At 42.4% G+C, this 14,072-nt stretch overlaps 1 protein-coding gene across 21 annotated transcripts in view; it reads right to left on the bottom strand.

The window, feature by feature from the left end:
• Nucleotides 1–14,072, bottom strand: part of DGKZ (diacylglycerol kinase zeta) — a 151,080-nt gene that overhangs the window by 40,059 nt on the left and 96,949 nt on the right. For all 21 annotated transcript variants that reach the window (XR_013228384.1, XR_013228385.1, XR_013228383.1 and 18 more), the window contains 13 exons: nt 13,550–13,627; nt 12,076–12,132; nt 10,019–10,087; nt 8,996–9,067; nt 7,573–7,689; nt 7,405–7,476; nt 5,905–6,000; nt 5,712–5,794; nt 3,308–3,368; nt 2,582–2,695; nt 2,309–2,449; nt 830–908; nt 353–408 (listed from right to left, as the gene is read on the bottom strand). Coding sequence is in view for 18 of the 21 variants with exons in the window: in XM_077322329.1 (XP_077178444.1) it covers nt 353–408; nt 830–908; nt 2,309–2,449; nt 2,582–2,695; nt 3,308–3,368; nt 5,712–5,794; nt 5,905–6,000; nt 7,405–7,476; nt 7,573–7,689; nt 8,996–9,067; nt 10,019–10,087; nt 12,076–12,132; nt 13,550–13,627 (1,095 nt within the window). In the remaining 3 variants the exon portion in view is untranslated. The remainder of the gene's footprint in view (nt 1–352; nt 409–829; nt 909–2,308; nt 2,450–2,581; nt 2,696–3,307; nt 3,369–5,711; nt 5,795–5,904; nt 6,001–7,404; nt 7,477–7,572; nt 7,690–8,995; nt 9,068–10,018; nt 10,088–12,075; nt 12,133–13,549; nt 13,628–14,072) is intronic.

Below are 14,072 nucleotides of genomic sequence, written 5' to 3'. Positions count from 1 at the left end.
CCCCTCTCTCCCCCTCTCCCTCTCTCTCCCTCCCTCTCTCTCTGCTCAGTGGTAGACTAACTGCTTGGCACACAGAAGGTCCCAGGTTCAATTCCTGGCATCTCCAGTTAAGGAATCTGGCAGTAGGTGATATGACAGACAAACTTTGTGATGGAATTGAAACAAGCAACAACCATGTAGATTGTCATTTCCAGTGTAACATTTTGCACCTGCCTTTTCTCATGTAAATTAATCTGGAAACATGTTGTGATGAAAATGGTTACATTATGAACCCTGCACTCTATTTCAGGGACAATGAGAACAAAAACAGAAGTTCCTGACTGTTTGTGACAGAATTTTCTGGTGAACTCACCCCAGCGTAGAACATTTTATTTCGAAATCGGCTGTTAAATTTCTCAGGATTGGCCTCTGAAGAAAGAAAGTAGCTGTCAGTTACTTGCTCTCAGGAAGCCCCCATCCCACCCCAATGGCTACAGTTCTTGTAAGCAATGCCTTCACTCTACAAACATCCCTCATAGAAAAGAAGGTGGAACAATCACCCCCTCATCTTTCTCTCTCTCTCACACACACACATACCCAATGCCAATCTCCTGCATTAGCTTCATGACAATATATTGCACCAGATATTACAGTCATATAGTGGCAAGAATAAAATGTGTTACTCATAGATTTTCTAGCCATTTCCCTCCAATTCCTTGCCACTGGCTCTTTCCTTCTGTGCATATTGAGCAGGTTACAACTCCTGATCTCCTCCTCCTTAGAGGAGGCCATTTGTCCTTAACTGGAGCACAGAGAGGAACAGCCTCACTTTCCTCTTACTGTCACTTACCTCGGGATTCATGGAATTCTAGTGTCACCCGAGCATCAAAGCCAAGGCTGAAGTAATTGTTGAAGACATCCAGAGGGAGCTGAAACGCATGCAAAAGATTGTGAAGTCTGAAAGTGAGATCATATTTAAACCCACCTACTGGTACTTGCAACCAAACAAAGGAAAGCTTAATGAATAGAATTTGTCTTCCTCGAGAGATGAAAGATAGGAAGAAATAAAAACCACATGAAGGCAGTTCTTGTAACTCAAGCACCTTTAGTTTTGGCATTTTATAAGGGATGGGGGTTTAATGTGGCATACACCTTTAAGGAATTTGATGCATCCCTAAAGAACATGATAGGTAAATTGAGCTGTGTGCATAATCTTGAGGAGCACTGTGCCTCTTAGGCAACACATTTACACAGAAAACAATCAATTGGGGATTATCTCTGTGCATTGCCATTCTTCTCACATTTACAGCTGAAAATTGGCTTGATGGTTTCATACAGGGATAACTTACTCACAGGCACACTGCCTCATGGGATGTGTAAAATGCAGTTGATGCACATAAATAGCCACAGAATTACTTATGTAGTGCAACTCTGAGCAAATGACACATTCAGGGAAATAATACAAATGTTTACACAGTTCACCAATTAGCCAATTCGATAGAAAGGGAATGGACACGAGTAAGCTTGTCTGCAATTTAATGCAGAGCTGTACCTTTTTATTGTTATCCAGGTTTTGTTAGCATTCATGGCAGCCCTAATTATTTGAGCATGACTTAAATTAATGCTTTAAAATTTAAAGCGCAGGCCCCAGACGCTTGGTCACCCACTGACATTCAGTTATCTGTACAGTGAAAACGATCATTTATCTCATCTACTGTGTCCCATCTTTGCTTTAAAGGTTATTCCGTAATGGTTTGTATTGTGCTTGTTTTCTGATGCACATGGGAATCTCCAGTAAGGTCAACAAGGAAGTTTAGAAACCTGTTGCCCCTGCTGTAACATTCATCCCTTCGTTTAACTAATTTGTTTTTACAAGTCAGCCATCAAAAGAGAAGGCACAGAAACAGGGTGTGAGCATGTTATATTCTCAGGAGGTATTCAATGAAAAGGAACTACACTGTTGATTTCCGAATGTTACAGATAAGAGAAAAACAAAATCAGCAGGCCAAAATGATAAGTCTCACAGCAACTCTTGTTTGGTGTATAAATCATATAATTTCTGGGCAATCAGAACAGGCTCCTAGGTTTATTTTTCCCCATTTTCAAATACTTTTTCAATGATTGCCACTGCAGAGTCTGTAATCCATTTAACAGTAAATTAAGACGTATCTCTTGGCTTTAAACTCTCTATCTTGAGGCAATTTTACTCCTACGTGCCCCTGGCTGTGAGACTTATCATTTTGGCCTGCTGATGTTCTCAGGAGGTGGCTTTTGAACAAGGACAGGGTTCTGATACGGTGCTTAGTGAAGATGGCATTGTGGAACTCACTTTATCTGTAGCTGACTCTTCCTTCTCTTCAGGGTATGCGTCAAGGTTTGGCTCCACCTGTAGGTTCCAGCGGTCAAGCTGCACAATTTCCCCCTCCTCAACATGTGATAGGATCTTTGAAAGAGGTTCATCCGTATAACCCTGTGGGTTGAGATATACTCTGTGAGGGACCGATACTCAACATGTAGTACCTCATTTTAACCACAGATTAGATGCACATTGTTGACCAGGAACAAAGACAGGCATTGAGCTGATAACCATCAACTATCTTACCCCACCCCAGTTCAGTGTTCTTGCCAGGTCATTCCCTGTCCCCAGGGGAAGGATGGCCACAGGCGGTGGAGGATTCAGGCGTAACTGGTCCAGAATGGAGAGAATCCATCCCACCTATTCAGACAGGAAAGACAGCATACATTGTCAGAACTTGAAGCACATGCTAGAAGCTTTTGCTTCTATCCTGAGTTCACAAACTAGTGAATATGCAAGGCAGGAGCCACAATACTCCAGGTTGCTCTTCCTCCCAATGCATTCATTCAATGCATGGAGAGGGCTAGCGTCTTGTTTTATTCAACATCCTCAGCCAGTTCCATGGTAGGCATTTATGTAGCACTTGCACTCGGTTTGGCACGGGTAAACCTTCAGGCCTCAAAATCCATCTGTACAAAATTATGGCATTATATACCAAGACCAACATGGAAGGAGTAGGTGCACTTCCAGGGGAGTAAAAGAAATAGGACACAGAGAAACTGAAAGCACTGCCTATCTCAGGGCTACAGAGGAGCTGCTAAAGCAGGAGGGGGTTAACATAAAAAGAAACCAGTTGGGGTCTCAATCAGTACTAGGTAGAAACCAGCCCATGTGGCAAAGGCAATGCAGGGGGACACAGACAGCTCCCCCACAAAACAGAGCACCATATTCCTGGAGCATTGGGCAGGTTCCACTTTTTTAGTCCATTTCCGTCAGAGAGCATCAAGACCTAATGGGTTCACGGCTACTTACCGTACCATCTCCCCCACATGCCAGAATCCGTAAGTTATGCACTTTACGGTACAACTCCAACCTGCACAGAAGCCAGAACAAGTAGAGAGAGTAAGAACAGAATAAGCTGTTTAAATCACAAGCCTATCCACTGCAAGGGGGGGGGGGAGTCAGCATTCCCTTAAGGTTTTCAGCAGTTGTCAATTATGAGCCAGAGGGGCCATGTGTGGCAAGTTACAAATTTTAGTAGCTGACTTTTAAGGGTTGAGCTAATATGTGCTGTTTGTTCACTGCATGCAACTTCCCCTCCCCCTTATCAGGAAACTGGTTGCCAGTATGAGAATATGAAATGCCTTTTGTCTTTCAAAGCCAAGCCTTCCATTTCTTTCCTGCTAAAATGTCCCATAGGAAGCATGAAGTTGCCTCCACAGGTGAGAAGATTATGTTATATTTCAAATCTTGATTTCAATATTCTTTCTGACTGGCACTCAATTAGCTAATCAGACAAAGGGTTAATAAAAAGCTTCTCAATCAACCCTAATATGACAGTGTTTGATCACAAGGGAAAGTTTAAATAAGGCATCGCTCTTTTATTTTCCTGAGATCTTTGGCATTTTGTATGGGGTTGGGGCCAAATTTAACTTCTTGGTTGTTGTTAGCCTGTAATTCTGAAGAAGCAGGCAGCCAAGTCCATTTTGAAATGGCTTGAACAGAAGGGCCTTATAAAGTAAGCAAGTTTTGTGCCCTGACAGTTTGTCAGTGTAGGAATGTTATGTTTTTTGATTTTACAGCTTTTGCCATTTTAGATTTTGGTGGGTATATTTTAAGAGGAGCTGAGCTTTTTTTGTTCCCTGCTTTTTACTACCTCTGAAGGAGTCTTAAAGCGGCTTCCAATCGCCTTCCTTTCCTCTCCCCCACAACAGACATCCTGTGAGGTAGGTGGGGCTGAGAGCTCTGAGAGAACTGTGACTGGCCCAAGGTCACCCAGCTGCCTGCATATGGAAGAGTGGGGAATCAAACCTGGGTGTCCAAGTAAGAGGCTCTTAAACACTACACCAAGCCGGCTCCCTTTAACATCATATAAGTTTCCTTAGTTTTTCCCTGTGCAATAAATAAATCCTTAACTTTTTGATTATGTCAGTGTCTAGGACCTTTTATAACATTGATCCCCAACCTTCTTCTGGTCGGGGACCGCCTCCAGGGGTGGGGGAGAGTCAGCAGCCCGGCTGCCGCAGTTGCTCATAAACGTGCATGCCCAAGTGCTGCGCATGCACGTTTTGGCCACCAAGGGGCGCAAACGCGCACGCATGGCAGTTCCGCGCGTGCGCGTTTGCGTAGCTGCCACGCCGGCTGCCGCGCCAGCTGTTGTGCCGGCCTCTTTCCCACCCTCTCGCTGCAGGGGGGGTGGAGGCAGGCACAGCTGCTGTCGGCCCGGTATGATGGCCTTTGCGGCCCGGTACCGGGCCGCAGACTGGGGGTTGGGGACCCCTGTTTTATAACATGGTTTGCCTACCCTCATTCAGCTACGACTCTCACTGTAAAGTTGATAGTCTCAAGAATTGTTTTTTGTTCCTTGCATGCAGGGTTTTTAAGGCAGCTGACAGATACTTTACTGATGGTTTTGTAATGAACTTAGGGGTGGGGGCAGGCATCTAGGCTAGTTAAGCTAAGAATGCTTCTGTCTCCTGAACCCTTCCTCAGCCTTGCATATTAATTAATATGTCCTTATTCTTGTCTGAAAAAGTTCTACACTCAGGTCACAAATAGGGGGATATCCGTGTTATGGGAGAGAAGATTTATTCTTTTGATTACATATTTCAGATCTCTGAGCATTAGGCCCATGGACTCAGCTCAAAGTGATTAAGCCTAGACTCCTACAAGAAGCAGAAGAGGGTCAGGGTTAGGAGGTATAATGAAAATAATTCAGTTTTGTTCTATCCTCAATGCCCATCTGAAAGGCAGTGCAGTAGCTAAAGAACTGGTAACCCAGTGGGAAAGATGTAGGAAACCCACTTTCAGTCCTGAAGGTCGGTTGGTCTCAGTAAAATCACTCTCTTAACCTGCCCCATTCTTATACCTCACAGAAGTGTTTATCCCTTCTATCCTGCTATTCTCTACGCATTCCAGACTGGCATAACATAGAGATTTCAGTGGTTTCCCACCTTGGTGTGAACCCACATTTATTTACTCTGAACATTGCCACTGTATCAGGGACTCCTAAAACCATCCATTGTTATGATACTAACATGCTATTCTGTGCTCTTTTAGCCAGAGACAGGATACACATTTAACGCAGAAGGCATGTAGTCTTTTAGTCGTGGTCCTGTCTCCCCATCCCACCCCAGTTTTTGAACAGTTAGAAGAGATGCAGATAAAGTCTCCAACAGGGACGAATTGAGCTACGAGTTCTCCTGCTGATACTCACGCCTCTTTGGGGCCCCCTTGGCTGAGATCAAAAACTTGTCGAGGGTTGAGGTACCACATGAATGACTGGAAGATCTTTGTTCCCTAAAAGTAAGGAGGATGAAAATGAGAAATGAATTGCAGAAGGACTGGTGTCAAGACAAGAAAAGATCAGCACATAATCTGTAGTCAGTGCTTGTAAAAAACAAATTTACCTGATTTCCACCACTCTTTGGGTTCACAAACACCAATAGGGGCTTCATGAGTGGTGCTGGGATAGGCTTGATTACAAAGGGTTTCCATCGCCCCTCCTGAAAAAGAGACCCATATCATTGAATGCCAAACAAATAGAATTCTTGCCTATAGGGCTCAGAGTTTGATTAGGACACAATTCTTGTGATGTCTACTAGAACAACCTAAGCACACTGGATACTTGTGCATGTGAATTGGCCTGGCTGAGCAGAGTTTTGGGTGTATGTGTGTCTTTCTAAGAGCCATTCTGAGCTGCTTTGCCTTATTGTTTAGCAAGTAATGCAGCAAAGATTGCTTGGGCCCTGAATCCCATGGAATCAGAATAATATAGGGTTTATTCACTCTGCAGTATCAAGGCCGCTAATTAGAATCTTCCTTTAGTTTTAAAAACAATACCATCTTTCAGTGGAATTTAGTCAGTGGTGATCATTAATACAAATTTTGTTTCATGGGTATCAGCATTTAGTCTACTGCAATTTCTCACTGAGAGCAGTCAGAAGCTAGCTGATCATTTGAAAGAATTCCAAAGTTAATTTTTTGTTCTTGCTACAACAAAGGAGTCATACAGTAGCATACAATGAATCTGTTAGTCATTGATCTCCCTAATAATTATGGGACTAATTATTTCCTATTTGAATTATCTCTTTCCTGTGAACTTAATTTTTTCTTACTTTGTATCTCAAAGGTTCAATTAACAATCATTTTAAAGGGGGGAAAACTTCTTTATAATGCTGTGAGACTCCTATCACTGTTTTAATGGAAAGAAGTTCATGTAAACAGGGAGCTGATGATCATGCAACAAAAGTGTATGCTGATGTTTACTGAAGACCTTTTACAAATAAGAAGAAATTTGTCAGTCAAAATTAGACTACAATTCCAGTTGTTTCAGAATCTGCAATAGATTTGTCATAGCACATCTACATGCACTGACAATGGATTTGAGACTCTTTTATTTATATTCCTAAATGTTCTTGAACTTCTGTAGTCTGCTTTTCACCCAAATGTGTGTTTTTCCCTACATATAATGTTTGCAATGAAAATATCTATAGATGTGTCTCTGTTAAGAAGATGGCTTTCTTTTGTCTCAAATCCCTTCAGATGTTTCATGTGATTTCCTTGTTTCAATGAAGCTTGATATGTGGAGACTATATCTTCCAGCCCACTTGATTCCATTTCTTCCTTTTCCAGTAACATCTTTGCATTTTGTTTTTAAATAAGATCCCAATCTCTATATTTTGTTCTTTGAGCTCTCTACATTAATTTGAATTGGACCAAGCTGATCAGAACATACATCTAAATTGTAAGCATACATCTGAATTGTAAGCAATTGTAAGCATCTTTTGCTTCCTACAGTATATTAACAGCATTTGTAAGCCAAGCACTGGAAACCACTGGTTCAGTACTTTCTCTGTTGCTTCCTCCCTCCACACCTTCCCCCTTCTCAGCCCTCCTTCATCACTAACCTCAGGTCCCTTCTTACTGGATTTCCGCTTGAATGAGGTCCTCTTTTTTTTCTTACTTGACTTGAGTGGATTCTAGTGAAAACAACAACAGAAGCTATGTAACGAAGAAATTAGCTTAAGCAGTACCACTGATTTTAAAGAGGAAAGAAACTCAAAACAGCAACATACCTGGGGGTGCCGGACCCGTAGAATCCAGGTGGGAGGGACGACAACTGCGGCATGTGCTCCAAGAGAGCATGGCTCCTCGATGTGCTGCAGCATGAAGCATGAAACTTTACTATGATACTGAAAGGGAAGGGAAACAACAGAACCTATCAGTGGTCAGGGCAGCCAAGGGCCATCACAGCCTTCTGTCAACTTGGCCAATACATGAGATAAAATGAACTGGAAGTTCTGTGGTACAATTCTGAGGCAGTAGAATGGGCTGTATCATTTGTAAGTGGGGAGGAAGTCAAATATCTGAATGTTCTATGTAGGTGAGTCCCGCCCTATTATATGCTTTACGATCAGATTGCCTAGGTTTATATCAGCTGGGATCACCTGCATAGGTCCTAAGGATGGAGCTGAGACTGGGAGAATTTGAGAAGTTATGCCAGCATCTTATTGTAAGATGTTTGTTATGGGGTATTATGGGTTGTATTGTGATTTTATTGATTCTATATTCTGTAAACTGCCACAAGATGGCTATTGTTGAGAGTGGCGGCATGGAAATTGATAAATAAATACATTATGTCAAGTCAAAAGGTGCAATTTGCACCACCTGTCTAGTCCTTCTGTGCTGCTGCCAGCTAGGGCCAAGATCAGCTCCAGAGGCTACAGTGACCACAAACTACACTCACTGCTTCCTCCCATGCCACTGACCACTGGGGGCAAGGTGAACCCCAGTGGCAGCCTGGTGTCCTTGGCTGCTTGAGCTGCTCTCTTGGTATTGAAAACAGCACTGCACATCTGCAGTAGTCCACTCTACTACCTCAGAGTGACAGAGGAAAAAGGGAGACATGGAATCAATTAAGTGGGCAAGATGTGGTTTCAGTCTCTCCTTCAATTCTCCTAATTGTGGATGGCTTGGAGGAAGTGTTCATAGCCTGTGCATGACCACATATACCTTCAGCCCATGCATGGCAGATATTCTTTCAGCAAGGGAGGAGAATTGCTGCATAACATCTAGGCTTTCCTGATAGATGTAGAAAAGCCAAAACATGAGTGTTTTGGCAAGACCCAAAGGGCTCTTGGCTCACAGCCTGTTTCAGTCAACCAGCCCAATGAACTGAGGAGATTCTAGGATGGCCCCTAGTTGTACTCTCATTTGTTCTCTTTATTTAAATTCTATGTTTGTAAGATACAGGTCTTCACTTGGGGGGAGGGGGAGAAGAAGGGTAAGATGCCTAAATAAAATTTTAAGAACTTTCTCTGAACTTTCCTTGTATATCTGGAAATGGGAACAATGACAACCTCTCTCATTGGCCTACATTTGTGGACAGATGGCATGAAGTTTAGAAAGCATGTCTGTATGTAGGGGGGGGGGAAGACAGAAGTGCATGTGTCATATATATGAAGACATTTTTAGCAAACAGGTCCATGCTGCACTCACTGCTTGCTTACACCAGGAACAGCTGATGGCTACAATCTCCTTGCTGTGAAAAGTAAATTTCTGCTGGAAACCCTGCAGAGAAGAGAAGGAAGCTGTGTGTCACTATTTGATGTCCTCCTGTGTTGCAGCAAGAAGTTCATGGTCTCTTAAGTAAGTACAACTACAAAGGCTCTTCCTTGGGCACCCTAAAAATCAATAAAGATACTGTAACAGGAACTTTTTGTAAACTAGTCCCCTTCATCACATACACAATTCATGTCTATGAACAGTCATACCACGAAACCTGTGCTAGTCTGGCTACTTTCTAGAAAAGTATTAAGCAGTGGGTGCTTAACTGGAGAAAGTCAGTCAAAAGTATCCCATGCTACTCTTTAAAGCCTCAGTTGCTTTCTGGACCTCTTAAGTCATGACAAGGCAGTAGGGGGCTGTAGGAGGCATGAGGGGTTAGAGATGATCAAGTGATTGATGGGTATAAACTTGTGGGCGAAAGGGGGTTTTGAAAGACAGAATCGTCACAAACAGCAGTAGAATTACAAAACCAGAGGCTTGGAAGGGGTCACATAGGCCAACCCCCTGCACAATGCAGGATCAGCTTAAAACCTCCATTTAAGTCTCTGTGCAGCCACTGCTTAAAGATTGCCAGTGAGGGGGAGCTTACCACCTCCTTAGGCAGCGATTCCACTGCTGAACTACTTGGACTGGTACCATTTTACATTCTACCCATTATTGCAGGTCCTATCCTCTGCTGACAACAGGAACCACTCCCTGCCCTCCTCTATGTGACAACTAGGGTTGGGTGCTTCGGCCACCATAGCACCCAATCCTAGTGATAACCTTTCATATATTTAAAGATAACAATCATGTCCCTTCTCAACCTTCTCTTCTTCAGGCTGAACATTCCCAAGTCCCTCAAGCCTTTCCTCATAGGGCTTGGTCTGCAGACCCTGGATCATCCTCGTCGCTCTCCTCTGACCCTCTCAATTTTGTCCACTTCCTTTTCTTCAAGCACTCCTTATTCCTCACCTTTCCACACTGTCGGCATTTCCCTTCCTGGCGTCTCCGGTGAACCCAATGATGCCGCACCACTGTAGGCTACAAAGAGACACATGAACCAATTCAAGAAAAGGGAAAAAAGAGGGAAGAGAGATGTCCCCTGAGCGCACTTCTCTGGAGTACACAGCCATTGTGCTCTAAAAATGACCTAATTATCCAGAAGACAGTGCTCCCTTCACCTCCCACCTGCTTCAGAAGGCCTCCAAGTGGCAGACTCAAAGCCAAATACTCATTCAAAAGCAGGGCAGAGGAGATTAGAACCAGGTTTCCCTCTGGGAAGGCATTTTCCATGCCCTTTACAAGGACAAAATAAGTAATCTTTTTCTGAATCAAACCAACTTTATTGAAAATAATATTCTTTGCCTTGTTGAATTCAATATATTTCACTGTATGTGTTTCATCATTCACACATTATGCTGTATGTTTTTTCTTCAGAGAGCCAAACTGGATGTGTTACTGGAAGATTTGTAAACAGATTTGAACATTTTAAATTGATAAACATCAGCTGGGGAACTTAGACCACAGCTATGATTTATGCAGCAAGAAGGGGGGAAAGCTACTTTCCATACTTCAAAACAGTCCACAGGAATTGTTTAACCCTGGCTGGCTGGAAACATATCAACAACATACAGGGCACCTGCATGGATCTCCCAGCATCAAATCTAATTTAGCCCTGAGAAAAATATAGACTCCACCCTTTATTTTTTTAAAAACATTTTTTTACTTTACTTTTCAGGACCATGGAGAGTGATATCAAACATGAACTATGGGTTCTGATCACTTACAAAAGCAGCCATTAAATATTGTAATGAGCACAAGAACTGTTGGTTTTGTCAGAGAAGGTTTTAAAATAAGGTAGGATGCATTTCTGGGAAGCTAAATGCTTTGGAACAGGTGTTAAATACTCCCTGAGCTCTTTTTAGAGGAAGGATGGGGGGAATTGGCTAAATAAATAGTGAAATATCACAGGGAACACTGCAAGGATTAATGCTAAAATTTTATAATAAGAAACCACTTTCATCTCTAACCACTACGATATATTAATGTTGATGTAACTAAGAACAGTTCTCAAAGCGGGACTGCTGTGGTAGCTGTGTACACCTAAGCATGCATTCATCCCTTCATAAGTGCCATTAGCTTTATGTATGAACAAACTGGCGGGTGACTATAGGGAACATGCCTAAGAAGATCTAATTGGAAGTAAATTTCTTATTTATTTATTTAGATTTTTATACCGCCATTCCATACAGCTCTGGATGGTTTACATAAAACGTTGTAGAACAGTTACATGGAACATATAGCAATATAACAGATAACAATCATAATGTAACATGGCAACCAGAACAGTATTTTAATAGAACAATAACATTACCAGTCCCTGGGTAGGTTCAATTTTTCAGTTTGGGGGGATGGGACACCTGTAGATGTTTTGAGTTGGTCGGCCTCAAGCAACTGCCTGGTGCAGGACCTCCCTTTTGCAGGCCCTGCAGAATTGTGGAAGTTCGGGCAGGGCCCTGATCTCTTCAGGGAGCTCATTCCACCAGGTGGGGGCCAGGCCTGAAAAGGCTCTGGCCCTTGTTGATGTCCGACATGCTTCTTTGCGGCCAGAGATCTGCAGCCAGTTGGGTGTGGCAGAGCGTAAGGCTCTTTTGGGGGTATAGGCAGAGAGGTGGTCTCTCAGGTACACTGGGTTCAATAGGACTTACTTCCAGGTACATGTGTATATGACTGCACAACAAAATGATTATTTCTTGTTAATGTCACAACAATGGACATTCTTAAACCAATGCTGAGGAGGAATTTGTCCCCACATATTTTTATATTGCCCAAACATGTCTTACTCTGCATTTGTACTTTGGTTTCTGAAGATCAAACTGATGTAGAACTTGAGACTCAACTACAGGGTATTTGACTTTTTCCCAAAACAAGTCTGACAAGGCACTCTGAATCTCCTGGCATCAAGCTGTGTCTGCAGACAGTTCCCTTATTCTACTATAGCATAAGCAATTCATATAAAACTCTCTTACCTCTCGTGCATTCCTTGAGCCAGATTCCCTGAAGGAAGGTTTGCAGCGGAAATTTATCTGAAGATTTAAAAGGAGTAGAGGGTGACATACTTTTTGATTTGAGACTCTTCAGTTGTTCGTTGAGAGTCTCAAATCAAGGTGACAAATTCCAGGGGATGTAGTCATGTGAAAATAACAACAGGCAGCCTAAGAATAGCTGTACTGGCTCAGACTAATTAACTATAGTCCAGCATCCTGCTTCACACACTGGCTAACCAGAAGGCAGATGCAGAGGCCAAAGCTTTCCTGTACTGGTGCTCATCCCCTCCCCTGTAATAGTGTTCAAGAGGTTAGTGCTTCAGAATACGGTGGAGTAATTTAGTCATTCTGCCTAATTACCATTGATGGATCTATGCTTCATGCGTTTGTCGTCAATTAAACAAACACTGATGAGTGCATGCTCTTGCTGTCAAATGAACAATGTAATTACTAACTGAATGGAGTAGGTCTTCCTTTTCTCTGTTCAGAAGAGACTGCCCATCAACTTCTTGGGATGCCTATAAATTCTAGTTATTCTGGCAGAAGAAAAAGTTCCCTTCATCCATTTCTCTCTCTGCCCCATGCATAATTTTATACTCTTTCACATTTATTCCAACAGAAGTGTCCATGAGTTGGCGTTCAACTTCAACATATGCACTAAGATATCTCTAGCCCATGGAAGCTTATGCTACACTAAATCAGCTAGCCTTTTCCTTGTTTCTGTATTCTCCACCCGTAACAGATGAAGCTGCTTTATACCAAATTGACTAGTCAAGCTAGCTTTGTATCTGAGTGACATATCAGGCACAGATCTTTTCACAACCCTGCTAGCAGAGATCCTTTTAGCTGGACATGCCAGGGAATGAATCACTGAAGTATGATCCCTGCTAAATTCAAACTGGTTTATATTCAATATATGCACAATGAAGACCTGAATTTCTCTCACCAGGTCTGTACACATTTAAGCAAGGCAGTTAGACCAGAATTTTACTGATATCCTGCTTGCCAGTAAAACCCTTGAACAAATCAACTTAAACTATCGATGGGTAAAATCAAAGAATAAACAGCAGAGCAATTGCAATAAAAATGTAACAATATTAGAAACACAAATTATGTATGAACTAAATATCCCCATGACTATTTCACATCAATGGCTGGGGGAGGGGAGAGGGAGGGTAATTTTCATCTTCTTCATCATTAAAAAGGAAAAGGGGCAGATACCCTTTCCAGGGAATAACTCTCTAGTGAGCTTAAGTAAATTGGTAGCTTTATGGTAGAGAAAGCACTGCCCAGTCCCAATCCATTTACAAATGTAAAACTCAAATCCAGCACTTTTAAACTGAACCTGGAAACAACTCTAAATTGAAATTAGACCAATATAATCAGTGGCTTTTCTCAGTCAGCAAACAGACACCTCCATTGTGGACCAGTTGCAGTTTGCAAGACTTTTACTCACTTTCTCTAGCTGTTCTATGCAAAGTGTGTGGACTACAATCTTGCACGCTGCACACTTACGCTTGGACATCGGTTTTTGCTGTGGAGGAGACAAACAACAAAAAAGTGGTCTTTGTCAGTTACTGTACCATTTGCTTGAGCAGGAAGAAAGATATATTCTGGAACAAATGCAAATGCAGGACAGGAATACTGCTGGTAAATTTTCCTCTTTCACTTCCACTGAAGAAGGCAATGAGTTGTGTGCCTGGGATGTGCTGTCTCTCAGTCATGCTTGAACAAATGGGAGCCAGGAACTAGTTCATAAGCAGTACATACAAGTTACTGAATGATCAACACCCCCAAGCTCTCCAAGGTGAATTTAGCAATAACAACAGTGGGCAAATTTGTTTCTGTTCTACTTTCATACACTTGAGCTGGATTTTAGAAATGACAATTTTTTAAAAAGTCCAGATAAGTTTTTAAAAGATATAGACAGTGCGATAAAAAGGGATACTGCGTGCTAATCTTGATGGACCCGTGTCAAG

The sequence above is a fragment of the Paroedura picta genome, chromosome 2 (genome assembly GCF_049243985.1).
Source record: "Paroedura picta isolate Pp20150507F chromosome 2, Ppicta_v3.0, whole genome shotgun sequence".
Classification (NCBI taxonomy): domain Eukaryota; kingdom Metazoa; phylum Chordata; class Lepidosauria; order Squamata; family Gekkonidae; genus Paroedura; species Paroedura picta.
The sequence above is the reverse complement of the archived record's forward strand: the minus strand, read 5'-3'. Positions and strand labels throughout refer to the sequence as shown.